Raw genomic sequence first — 13,888 nt, forward strand, 5'->3', positions numbered from 1 at the left:
TTGGGAGAGGCAAGGACAGTCACCAGCAAAGTCCCTTTCTTGTTTCTTTCCTGGGACAGCCCAGCCGCAGCACCATCTGTGCAGCTCAGGGTACTGGAAACCCCAGTCACTTCCAGATAGACTCCGGCATGGCTGATGTTGACGAATGACTTTATGATAATGAAAAGGATAAATGGGTCACCTTTATTTTGCAGCTGTGGCCATTTGTATCACTCCTTCTGCCTGCAAAACAAAGAGTGCATGGTAGAGACAGAGGGGCAGACAAGGTGGACGTGCTACAAGTGCAGTTCGAGTAACAAAGTGGGGAAGTTGGCCGAAACGTCATCGGAAATTAAGAAGGGAAGAATAACTCCGTCAGAGGTAAGGCCGGTTTCCAGCGGCAAGATGAAGATGTTCACTTCTTACTGGTACCTTTGGGGCCGGGCCTCATTTTTCCCAGGTCTTGGAGGCCTTCACAACTTTCCCTGATTTGGGGGTGGTGGGGGAGTGGAATCCAGAGCCAGAAGAGTTGTTTAGTCCTCCGGTGTCCAGAGAACCTCTTCTCCCTCTCGAGCACTGAAAGGCAGAGATGCACGAACAACAGAAGGCGTTTTCCAGCCGTAAAGCACTTAAGATGCAGCTGCACAAAGAGATACAGGCAGCTGCTGCAGGTCCTGCCGTGCTGATGGGGCCTCGGTGCGGAGAGGACCACGGATACTTCCCAGGGTCACCTCACACATGCCATGCGCTCACCGGGGCCTTCCCAACTGCGCGATTTTCTTCAAAGAGCTTGATGCTCGAGTGTTCATTGGAGAGATTTTTCATGGCCTTTGGAGTCTGGCTAATGGACTGGATAGAATTTTTGTCCACATTACAGCCTTCCTTTCTCTCTCTTCTTTTCTTTTCTGAAGCAGACAGTGGAATGGAGTTTGAACTCCATGGCTGAACAGGTTTGGGGAGAACAGAGGTTTAGGAAACTGGCCTTACCTCTGAGCTCAAGGGTCTCAGATGGAGGAGGAGCAGGTACTTCATAGTGCATCTTTGCTGGTTTACTTCCTCTTCCGGGTGAGGAGGGGCATTGCCTTGACTGCTTTCCTGCTCTCTCCCCTGCATGCAGCCTCCACATCCCGCTGTCAGAAGCTGGATCTGACAAATTGCAACCTGTTTCAACTCTCAGGGCTGCATCAGAGCGCAGCTAGGATACCTCTCGTGACCTGACGTCTCCCAAATAATAATTTGGCATTCCAGTTATTCACACACTTATACATTCCTGACATACACAATTTCACCCGATGTGTGTGGAGAATCGTGCCAGGAACTGGGCTAAGTGCTGGGGTACAGTGGTCGATAAAGTCGATGAAGTCTTGTGGCGTCTACTTATTGATGAACTTCTGAGCAGATTTTAGATAAGTATTCTCAAGTTCTGTCTGACACCCAGTGTGTGGGGTGATTGCCAGCGCTGATTCAGACAGAAGTTCTGTCAATTATCTGGACTCCTGCTGTGTGTCCAGCAGTTCAGATGAGCTGTGACACTAGCCACCCAGAGTTTATAACACAAATGGTTGCCTGCATTACCAATGTTTCTTTTTCCTTTTTTATTTTTTCTCTTTGTTTTTGGGGCCACAGCTGGAAGTGTTCAGATTACTCCTGGCTCTGCACTCAAGAATTTCTCCTGTAGGTGCTCAGGAGACCCTACGGGATGCCAGGGTGGAGTTGGGTTGTCCATGTGGAGTTGGGTTGTCCATGTGCAAGGCAAGCGCCTCCCCGCTGTCCTCTAGCTCCGGCCCCATGTTGCTAACATTTCCATCCGACTTAGTAAATTCTAGGATTTGGCACCTTATCCTCGTTCCCATTTCATAATTCCCTAGGATGACTTCCAGAACATAGGAAATCGCCTAATGTTGACCCATTTCTTATAAAGGATACAGCTCAGGGACTAAATATTGAGGGAACAGGGCAGGGCGGGGGGGATGTTTTGGCGTTGGGGCCAAGAGATAATGGGCTGGAGCGTGTGGAGCCTGTGCTTTGCCTGCAGGAGCCCTGGGTTCAAACCCGGGAACCATGTGGTCACCCAAGCACTCTACCTCTCTGCCGCAACTTAGAGCAGGGAGTACCCTTACCCCTCACCCCATTGCCAGCAGACACATAGAGAAATGTATAGGTGCCATACCAAGGGGGTGAGTACACGAGCTTCCATGCTGGCTCTGGGCACCCTCCCTCCCAGCACATCTGCATAGTCACCATCCAGAGACCCCTCTAGGCCCTCCCCCCCCCCCCCCCCCCCGTCCAGGACAGGAAAGGGTAGAACAGCGATTTCCAGCTGTTCATTGGGACTTGCTCTAGTGCCAGCCCTGTTTGGTTTTTTGTTTTGTTTTATTTGGAGGGAGGGGTCACACCCGGCAATGCACAGGGGTTACTCCTGGCTCTACACTCAGGAATTACTCCTGGCGGTGCTCAGGGGACCACATGGGATGTTGGGAATCGAACCCGGGTCAGCTGTGTGCAAGGCAAACGCCCTACCCGCTGTGCTATCGCTCCAGCCCCTACTTGTTTTCTTTTACTCAATGAAATCACAAAGTTGTTCATGATTGGGTTACAAAGTGGCAACACAAATCCCTTCCCCAGTGCCCATTTCCCCCCACTGGGTTTGTCTCCCACCAGCCAGTATATTTCTACAGGAGGTGCTTTTTTTTTTCCTTTTAAATTTCTACAGTGTGATTTTCAGTACTGTCACCAATAGTACCACTGTGTACCACTTGACCCCCTTTCGCTTCCCTCCACCGTAGTCTGTCACCCCTCCCTGTCCTATCCCCCGCCCCCTCAGGTGGCACGTTCCCTACTGAAAACTAGTTCTCATATTCTTGGTTTTCATTGTCTTTGAAAACCAAAACAATGAATTCATTATTCCCCCATTGTTTCTTAATATCCCGCCTATGAGAGATTACTCGAGAGATTACTCTGAGTCCGTCTTTCTCCCTCTAACTTCACTCTGCATGGTACTCTCCGGGTCCCTTCATGTAATAGCAAATTCTGTGACGTTTTTTCTTACACCTTTACCCAGTCATCTGTTCTTGGACACCTGACAGCTGGGCTGTTTCCAGATTTGGGCTCTTGTGGCTGGTGCTGCAAGGAACATGGCGTTCCAATGTCTAATCTCCATGTTGTTTGGGGGTCCTTGGCTTATATTCCAAGAAGTGAGGTTGCTGGGTCAAATGGAAGCTCAGTTCCTAGATTTTTTTTTCTTTTTTTATTAGTGAAAAACCATGAGGTACAGTTATAGGCTTACAAATTTTGTGCTTGGGTTTCAGTTATACAATGATCAAGTCCCCATCCCTCCACCAGTGCCCGTCATCCATCCCCATGGGTCCCAGCATCCCCCCCACCCTCATCCCCCCCCCCCCCCCGTCCCATCCTGCCTCTGTGGCAGGGTATTCCCCCTTGTTCTCTCTCTCTTCTTTTGGGTACTGTGTTTTGCAAGAGAGGCTTTGCTGAAGGTAGTCGATAGACTAAACACTATTGCCACTCAAAGCCTAGATTTTTTTTTAAAGGATGCCCATATTGTTTCAGCATTCCCACCAGCAACGAATGAGCATCCCTTTCTCCCCACATCTGCTCCAGCACTGGTTGTTCTTGTTCTTTTTGATGTGTGCCAGTCTCGGTGGTGTGAGATGATAGCTCATTGTTGTTTTGATTTGCATCTCCGTGTTGATTAGTGATGGAAGGCATTTTTTTTCCATGTCCCTCTTGGCCATTCTTACAACTGTCAGCCCTCTCTTGAAGACACCACTTGGGAGATTCCAAGACTCTTCTAGGAGCTATGCAGCAGGAGCTGGGAGAAAGACCCAGTATGTATTTTTATTTTTTTATCATACCACAAGTACTTCAGAAGAGCTGTGCTGTAGGCTGGATTGGGATGGCGTGAGGGTGGGGCTCTTGGAAGGGTTTCTCCCCCGAGGGGAAGATGTGAGCTAGACTGACGGTTGCAGGGGATGAGGAGATGAGCGTTAGGCAGCATGGGCTCCCGGTGTGAGGCAGGAAAGAGCAAGGCTCTGTCCCGGGTCCCTGGGTCGGGTAAGAGCAGGTGAATGGGTGCGGCTTGGAGCAGCTTTGTTTCATGACTCCACCAGCACGGATGTTTGAGCTAAAGAAACAGATTCAAGGATTCTTTTTTTCGTTATCACCTTTATATTCAAGGATTCTTTTTTTTCGTTAAAGAAGGAATGATCTGATCTGACCAGAATAATATTTGGGGGCGGCTGGGGTTGGGGAGTTGGTGCTCCTGTACAGTGCTCAGGGGATCCAGAGGCTACTCGCAGTAAAACTGGGCCTGGTCCTGCAGGCAGGATGGCTCAGTGTCTGGGCCCAGTGATGCATGGAATTACCATGACCACCCCGGGGTTCTCAGGGGGCCCACTCAGTGCCAGGCATTAGCACTGGTGCTTTGTCTATACTAGAAATGTGCTTCCAGCCCTTGGAGCTACCTACCTGACCCCTCAGAATAGTATTTTTTTTTTAGGAGAACACAATAACTTCAGTGCAGAAAATGAAATGAGAAAGACCTGAGAATGGGTGTGAGACATTCATTATGGAGTTGCCAATGCTGGGTGATTTACCCCCCCAAAAAAAAATGCATAAAAATTTAAAATGCAGTTATAGGGCCTAGAGAGAGGACACTTGCTTTGCCTGTGGCTGACCCAGGTTCAGTCCATGGCATCTATTATGATCAAGTCCCAGAGTAAGCCCACAAGACTGAGCACAGCCATCTGAGGCCAAGAAACAAAGGAAAAGCTATTATATGTTATATATGTAATTATGGGGTAAAACATCTGTTTTAACTGATATGGGAAACAAACTCTGTGTTTTAACAAATAGCCATCAGTGACTACATAATAGAACTATGATTTTTGCCGGTCTGTTCACCAGTGTAAACTTGGTGTCAAAACCGATTTTTGATAAGCACGCTTAAGTACTGGCTAAAGTAAAGAATCTTTCAATGGTAAAGTATAAAAACAAGATTTTGGAAAATGGATCTTCATAACTCCATAGTTGAGAACATACCCCACTTATGCGAAGTCCTGGGATCCATCCCAGAACTCCTCCTACTCTACCCAAATCTATTTGTATTAGAATCACACCCCAGATATATTCATCTTTACTTAATTTTAATTTAGACGATCTTGTCACTTGTCACTTGACATCCCATTACTCATCAATTTGCTCGAGCGGCCACCAGTAATTTTTTTTTTAATGTAGGAATACTGCTATTTATTCAGCCACTGATTAGCTGATTGAATTGGGCATGAACTCCACTGCCACCACTAATTTGGAAGATACTTTTGAGAAATACTGATATTACCAGAAGTTGGAATTTTATTTTAATTTAAAACTAGCCTATTTATAAAAAAAAGAAGGAGTAAACACTGTTTATAAATGAACAGTGGCCCAGAGAGAAAGATAGTATAGTCCTTTTTGGAGGGGGGGGGTGTGGGCAAAATAATTTTTATTGAAACAAAACTTACATAGATATGAGGGGGAAGGAAGGAAAGAAATATGTGTTCAATGGAGAACAAGTCAATGGTCTTGAAGAGCAAGGAAAATAATGTAGTCTTGGCCTCAGTATTTTGTTTTTGTTTTGGGGCCATAGACAGCAGTGTTGAGGGCATACTCCTAGCTCTGTGCTCAGGGATCACCACTGGGGGGCGCAAGGGGCCATATGGGGTGCCAGGGATTGAACCTGGGTCTGTCACATGCAAGGCAAATGTCTTACCTGCTGTACTATTGCTCTGGCCTCATGACCTCAGTATTGGGGGAAGGTTAATCTCAGATCGGTTACTGCTTTGATCCCACCTAACTTACAAGCAGAACAAATAAAGTTAAAAATTATTTTCCACAGTGATTCAATAAATAAATAAATAAATGAAATTATTTTCAACTATTTTAACCACATCCCAGAATAAAGCTCACGGAGATATTAAGAATCACACCCTGGAGCACTGCCGGAAGTAACTCCTGAGTGCAGAGTTAGGAGTGGCCCAAAAACAAACAAACAAAAACCCTAACCCAGTTAGGTAATATTTTTTTTTTAATCTGTTGCCTTCTCGGAAGAGAGTTTGGCTCTGATTTAGCAAACAACACATGGTGTGGAGGGAAGAATAAAACTTGCTGGGAAGAAGAGTCTGGTCAAACTACTTGGGGTCAGGTGGTTAAGCCAAAAGCTCGAGGACAAAGTCCAGCCATGGGCCTGGAGAGATAGTGCAGCAGGCGCTGGCCTTCATGCAGCCGACCCGGGTTCAATCTCCGGCATCCCAGATAGTCCCTGAGCACCACCAGGAGTGATTTCTGAGCACAGAGCCAGGAGTAGCGCCTGAGCATCACCAGATGTGGCCCCAAAACAATGAAAAGAGTCAAGCTAAATGTGAAGAACATTTCAAGCAAGAGAGAACAGCAGGCACGGAAAAACTGAGGCAGAAAACATACAGTTCACAGAACTGAGGGAAGGCGGGGGCCAGCTGAGATGTGCTGACCAAGAGGGAGCTGGCGAGGGACCAGATCTCAGGGCTTCAAAGACTGGCCAGGAGTTTGGTAGATGACAGGTGAAGGGGTGGGGGGGAGGGGGTGCTGCAGTGATCTGTAGGTCATGGCTGGTCAATGGGGAATCTGCACCTCCAGACTGCTCTCCACCCCAGCCCTCTAGCAGCACTCCAAGAAAGTGTTTCCAGTGCTTTTGTAAAACTTCCATAGCTTTGGTGGAAATGTGAGCAAAGAACCAGAAAAGCTGGGGCTGGAGCAATAGTGCAGTGGGTACCGGTGCTTGCATGCGGCCAACCCAGGTTGGATCCTGGGCACCCCATATGGTCCCCTGAACACTGCCACGGGTGATTCCTGAGTGCAGAGCCAGGAGTAACCCCTCCTGAGTATCACCCCAAAACAAACACAAAACGAGAAAAAAAAACTCAAAAAACCCACAATTTTTTTTTAACAGCCATTTAAAAACCATCCTGTGTTTAACTGGCAAATGTTAAAAATACACACTCATTGATATTGATGAGGTTGTGAGGAGATAAGTCCACATTCTCTTTTCCAAGCTCAGTAGGCCAGATATGTTTTTTGACAGATTGTGTGTGTGTGTGTGCGTGTGTGTGTGTGTGTGTGTGTGTGTGTATGTAGTAAAAATTTCATTCTTTTTGGGTGGGGTGGAGGTGAGGAAGATGGCCACACCTGGCTCTGCTTAGGACTTACTCTAGGCTCTGCACTCAGGGATCACTCCTGCCAGAGCTCAGGGGACCATATGTGGTGTCGGGGATCAAACCTCAGCCAGCCGCATTCAAGGCAAGTGCCCTCCCCACTGTACTGTATCCATTCTAGCCCAGTAAAATAATTGTTGGTGGTGGTTTTTTTTTTTTTATTTTATTTATTTATTTATTGAATCACCATGGGAAAGGTTACAAAGCTTTCAGGTTTAGGTCTCAGTCATGCAAATATCAAGCACATTTCCCTTTACCAAAACTTATTTTTTACCATGAAGAACCCCAATAAAACCCCACCCCCCTACCCCTCCCAGTCCCTGTGGGGCAGATGAATTCTAGTTAACACTCTATCTGCTTTGATTAGATTCATTGTTTCAATAAAAGATTCACCACTATTATTTAGAGTTTACCCCCCCCCCCCCCGAATCAGACATGCTGACAAAGCATTGTGAAGGGATTTGCTTTCTATAGCTGGGTTCAAGAATTATATGTTGGTTTTGGATTTCTGCTATTTTACTTATTGACCCTGGAAGTATTTCTACTGAAAGTCAGATAGTTAAGAAATTGGTTTCTGTGCTCTGGAGTCGTGGCCGTGCTGGAGAGCCGCTAGTGGGGGGCAACTGGTGGCCTCGGTAGGGCGTGAAGGGCGGACCGAAACGCCCCCATTCCCATGAGGTTTTAGTCGCCCCCAGTCCCCCGGCTCATACCTGCTGTCCACAAGGCTCCCATGCGGCCGCCATCTTTCTTTCCAGAGAAGAGAAGGCGACTGTTGGTGGTGGTTTTAATTAAAAACATCGTGATCTACAAAATCATTCATTATATTGTCATTGCAGGCATTTACTGTTCCAAAACTACCAGTGTGACCTTCCCTCCACCAACATCCCCATTTTCCGTCCCATCTCCAACCTGCCCCCTTAGGTACATAACAGACTGACTTTATGTTACTTGTTCCAGCAAAACTTTGAGAAATGGCAAATAGGATGATCAGAAAGTAAACTAGTAAGAGCCAAGTTGTGATTGCTGTATGTAAATGAGGAAAATAAAAACCTTTAATGCAATCTAATAAAATGCTTATTCTCATTTACATAAGTTCCCATCTCTGAAATCCAACGTATATTGCATTAAATTTTATTTTATATTTGGATCTCACTATGGTAATAGTCATGCCTTACATGTCTTTACTAAAACTTTTAAAGAAATTCTGTGCTAATACAGTTTGGAGTTTACATGAAAAAGCAAGGGCTACTTATATAATTTCTCCCCTACACTTTATACCAACACCGTGGTTTGCAAAGTTGTTCATGATCATTTGTTATAGGCATTCAGTATTCCAACACAAATCACACACCGTTATCGTTTTCCCTCCACCATAGTCTCCAGTTTTTCTGACCACCCCTCCAGGCTACTCCCGTAGCAGAACCACAATAATTTATTTTATACTGCTGTTACCAGTCATATCATTTTGTACTGGGAAATATGGGGAGCAGGAGAGAGAGAGGGAGTCAGGGTTACAGGTTGAAGAAAGAACACAGGCTTCTCCAGAAGAGAGAGCAGAGGGTTGCCCAGAGAGTAACAGAAAGGAATTATATCTCAGACCAATATAATCTCCCCAGAACGGGAGGGGCCGGGCTTTCTGTTTAAGAGGAAGGTACAGGGATGTTGTCTTCTGACAGAATTCGTTTGGAATTCTTGGGAGGGAAATAGAGGAAATGGTGTTTGTTTGCATTTTTGTTTAGTTTCCGTTTGTTTGGGAACCACCCCAGCCTGCTCAGGGCTTACTCTTGGCTCTGCACTCAGGGGTCATTGCTGACCAGCCCCAGTTCTCACAGAGTCCAGGGTAGGGGAACACTCAGAGGCCACGCCAAGGGGCCTCAGAGCAAACTGTGGACTCTTCAGTTCAGTGCTCACCCGCGCATGGACATTAGGAAAGTTCTCAAGGCCAGGACAATGACCGCCCACAGGATTAGAGCAGCAGTGGCCCCACGTTCACAACTGGCGCCAGTCGTGATGCCATCTTGGACGGATTCATCATTCACAGGGCAGCCCTGGGAGTTCTGAGTGAGGGTGTGGCCACAATATTGGGGAAAAGTTAATACCAGAGTATTGACTGCTTTGGTCCAACTAAACCTCACTGGCAGAACCCCAAAAGTTCAAATCATCTCCAACTCTTATAAGCACAGCCGAAGCACAGGAACATGTTCAGAATCTCAAAAGTTATCACAATAAGGTAAAATTCATCAAGGCTGGCATTTGATCAAAACCCACCAGGCATGCAAGAAAGTGGGAGAAAGGCAAGTCATAAAAAGGAAGGGGAAATCAGCTACTTGACATTCTGAAAAGACAAAATGGGAGAGACAGTAAAAAAATAAAAGATCAGTGGCTGCCAGGGGTGAGGGGGGCGGGGGTGGGGGGTGCATAAACGGAGCCCAGAGGCCTTTGAAGGCAGTGAAAATGCTCCTGGATGCTGGAGTGGTGGGTGCATTCACACACGTCCAGACTCACAGAATGGAATACACCAAGAGAGAACTTAGGTATTGAATAAGGACTTAGGATGTTGATGGTGTGTGACATAATGTGTCATTATTGTACGAGATCTCCAGCACTCCTGTGTGTGTGTGGTGGGGGGGGGGGGGGGGAGGGAGCTATTCACGGGAGTGAAGGCGCAGAGTGTATTCAGCATCCCTGTACCTTCCTGTTGATTTTTTCTGTGAACCTATTACTGCTCTAACAAAAAGCCTTTATTTTAAAAAAATCTGTTCAGTCTGACCCAGAAGTAGTGTAAATGATAGAAATTAGTAGACAGAACTTTAGGATTATTGTAATTGGGGCGGGGAGGTTGTTGAAGGACTAGAGCAAATGCTTAGTATGCCTAAGGCCACCAGATTCCATCCTCAGCCTCCCTGGCCTGCGGGCACTGCTGAGTGTGAGCCTGGTGGCCCAGGAATGTCACTAGGATGACCGTAGAGGCCCCAACACCTCTGGGCCCAAGCAGCCTCACATGCTGGACCTCAGCTTTGACCCATCAGGTCCCCACAGGCTGCTGAGTTTCTCCAGAAATGGCCCCTGGGTGCCTCCTCTCCCTCAGTACCATGGGTGAGGGGGGCGGGGGGGGGGGGCAGAAAGGAAACAAAGACAAGAACTAATTCTAACTGCATTTCTTTTTTTTTGTTTTTTATTTGGGGGGGGGGGGCACACCCAGCAGTGCTCAAGGGTTACTCCTAGCTCTGAACTCACAGATCACTCCTGGCTTGGGGATCCATATGGGATGCCAGGGATCGAACCCAGGTCAGCCACCTGCAAGGCAAGCACCCTCCCTGCCCTCCAGAGTCACTCCCGCCTTTGTTTTTCGCATGTTGAAGCAGCTAGGGGAAGGATTAAATTCGACACCTACAGCGGTGAGAGTTGCAGAGAGCCAATAGAACATCCCAGGATGAGAACTAGAAGTTTCTGTGAAAAACTCTAGAGGGGGTTCATGGCATCACAGACACTGCCGAAGGAATGCTTCATGGACATGACTGTAGGAAGAGAGACCGTCACATCCCAAACACAGAGAGAAAAAGAGACCGGAAAGATGTGAATAAATCCTCAGTACACTACGGGAAAACCTTAAAGAGCAACACTCATGTAATTGGAATCCTGGAGAAAGAGAAAGAGGCCCAAGTAATATAGAAATATATTTGTGTTTTGTTGAGAGTATAAGAGAGAAACCCAGCTTTTGATTTTTCTTTTTCTTACTCAGATAACTTTGATTTTTCCTGTATGTTTTATTGATTTATTTTGGCTTTGGAAATGCTCCCAACAGTGCTCAGGGGATCCTGCATGGTATTCGGGGACCAAAAAAAAAATGCTTTTAAATTTCAGACAGAGTCCCATTTGTTTGTGCTTTTGTTTCCCTTGTCATTGGAGTTGAATCCCCAAGGACATCACTGAAACCAACATCCTAGAGTGCTGTTGTGTTGGTGTTGGCGATGTTGGTTTGGGGGCCACACAGGGCAGTGCTCGGGGTACCAGGGAGTACTGGACATCTAACCTGGCCTCCTGCTTGTAAGCCTATACTCCAGCTCAGAACCCTCTCCCTGATCTCAGGACTCTGCCTATGTTTTTTTTCAAGGTATTTTCAAAAATTCTATCCCTTTTGGCTTAGCTTTTGCGCATGTTGTGTGACACGGATCTAGTTTCATTCTTTTGCATGTGCCTGTCCAGTTTTCCCATCACATTCACTGGACAGGCAGAGGCTTTCCTTTCTCCATTTTATGCTCTCGGGCTCCTTTGTTATAAAATAACCGTTCAGGCCTGTGACTAAGTCCTGGGCTTCCAGTTCTGTCCCACTGGTCTGTGTGTCTGTTTTGGTTCCAGTATGTCACTGCTGTGAGGACTGTCGCTGTCCTAGAGAGGTGTGGTTGGAAGGCAGAAAGGATGATACCTGCCTCCATTCTTCTTCCTCGGGACCACTTTGTTTGCCAGTGTCTTCTGTGTTTCCTTAGGAATTTCAGTAACATAAATTTCCTTGAAACAGCCCATTGGCGTTTGGGGAGGGATTCCATGTGCCTATCTAGTGCTTCAGATTGGAGAGTCACGTAAAGAACATTCACTCGGGGCTGTCCTAAGTAAGCATTGCCTGGGTGGACTCCCAAAATATTAATTCTTCTAATGCATGAGACTATCTTTCCATATCCTATGTCTTCCGTTTCATTTAACAATGACTTAATAGTTTTAAAAAATATTTGAAGATACATTTTAGAGTGCTGTTCCCAGAAATGGCAAAGAACCTATACTCGACAATCCTCCTAATAATGATAGTTATGAAATTCCTACAAAATTCTTTTTATCAGTGTCCCCTTCCTTCCTTTCTTCCTTCCTCTTTTGGTGATGTTTGAAGACGGGGCCGTGGTGCTCCCCAGGGATTGCACAGTAGGGCTCGGCGCTGGCCAGGGGTCAGTCCTTTGTGTCCAGGGTTCCTGCACCCCTGACTGTGGTGCAGCCTGAAGTCACTTAGAGCCCGGGAACATGTGGATGACAACTACCAGTCATGAACAGCAGAGCTGGGCAGAGGGAGAAATCGCCCAACGGATGGAGCCCAGTCTCTGCAGGCAGGAGGCTCAGATTCTATGCCTGGCACCGCGCAACTTTGACCGCCCCCCCCCCCCAGCACTGCCAGGACACATGCCCTGCTACAGAGTCAAGAGTAGCCCCCAACTACCACTGGGTGTGCCTCCCCCAGCCAGGGAAATAAAGCAAACAGCAGAGCTTCCAGGATCGCCCTCAGCACGTGGGGGCTGGGCGGGTGTCCACATGCTTGCAGGGTTGCCATCTTAGACCCTGAGCCATCTCCTGGCCCCTTCAAAATTTCTTTTTAAGAATGTTACTTAGAGAGTAATCAAAAGTGCAGAGAACATGGAGTTTGAAAGGAGGAAGGCACTGCATGAATCCTGCTCCTTACTTCAAGGACTGAGGTCGCCCTGAGCACTGGGTGCCAAGATAGAGAGTGGCATTCTCCCTGGCTGTAGTCACAGCTCAGGGTTAAGGCATGCGGCAGACTTGGGTTTAATCCCCAGCACCCCATATGGTCCCCTGAACCCACCAGGAGTGATCCCTGAGTGCAGAGCCAGGAGTAAGCCCTGAGCACAGCCGACTGTGGGTCCAAATCAAAAACATTTAAAAAACATTTTTTAATTTAATTTTTTTTTTTATTGAGATTCTGTGGTCTACAATAGTGATAGCACAGCGGTAGGGTGTTTGCCTTGCACGCAGCCAACATGGCCGACCCGAGTTCGATTCCTCCGCCCCTCTCGGAGAGCCCGGCAAGCTACCAAGAGTATCTCCCCCGAACAGCAGGGCCTGGCAAGCTACCCATGACGTATTCGATATGCCAGACACAGTAACAACAAAGTCTCCAATGGAGACATTACTGGGCCCGCTCGAGCAAATCGATGATCAACGGGAGGGCCATACACATAATAGGAATAGAATTGCTATGTGACCCAGCGATACCAATTCTTGTCATCTATCCCCAAAATGCAAAAGCATTAATTCAGAGGCCCGAGTGATAGCACAGTGGGTAGAGTGTTTGCCTTGCATATGACCAACCCCAGCTCAGTCCCTGGTTTCCCATACGGTCTCCTGTGCACAACCAGGAATGATCCCTGAGCACTAAGCCCTGAGCACTGGATATGCCCCCCCCCCCAAAAAAAAAGAGAAGTTACCTGATACCCAACCCCCTCCCAACTGAGAGACATTTCCCATTTGTCTGTGAGGAAACAGACAAATGGGAAGTGTCCCTTATTTGCACACTAGGCTTCTACTGTCCCCAGATTATTCCTGAGGTCCTGTTGGAGGCTGTCCTCATGGGGCAAATACCACCCACTTTGGCAGCTATTGCTTTCCAGCTAAGAGCTGCCCCAAGGACAGGATAAAAGCACAATAAATACTCTCTAAAAAGTCCTACCTATCAGAGAATCAATAAGAAGCAGGAAAATGTCGCCTTAAATCAAGAGAAAAAGCAGCAATTAGAGCACGCCTATGGGTGACCCCGATGTTCAAGCTGGCAGTCAAGGACTTGAAAATAGAAATTAAAAATATGTTAAAGGATTCCGAAGCAGAGATCAGCAGAAATGATGGGGCATGTTGGTGTTGGGGCGATGTCAGCAGGCAAATGGAGTCAA

General features: G+C 47.1%; 1 protein-coding gene across 2 annotated transcripts in view; it reads left to right on the forward strand.

The window, feature by feature from the left end:
* The window catches only part of VPS8 (VPS8 subunit of CORVET complex), a 257,750-nt gene that overhangs the window by 211,119 nt on the left and 32,743 nt on the right, over positions 1–13,888 (forward strand). For both annotated transcript variants that reach the window (XM_056121586.1, XM_056121585.1), the window contains exon 44: positions 195–360. In XM_056121586.1, the coding sequence (XP_055977561.1) occupies positions 195–360 (166 nt within the window). The remainder of the gene's footprint in view (positions 1–194; positions 361–13,888) is intronic.

This window comes from Sorex fumeus, unplaced genomic scaffold (genome assembly GCF_029834395.1).
Source record: "Sorex fumeus unplaced genomic scaffold, SorFum_2.1 ptg000044l, whole genome shotgun sequence".
Taxonomy (NCBI): Eukaryota; Metazoa; Chordata; class Mammalia; order Eulipotyphla; family Soricidae; genus Sorex; species Sorex fumeus.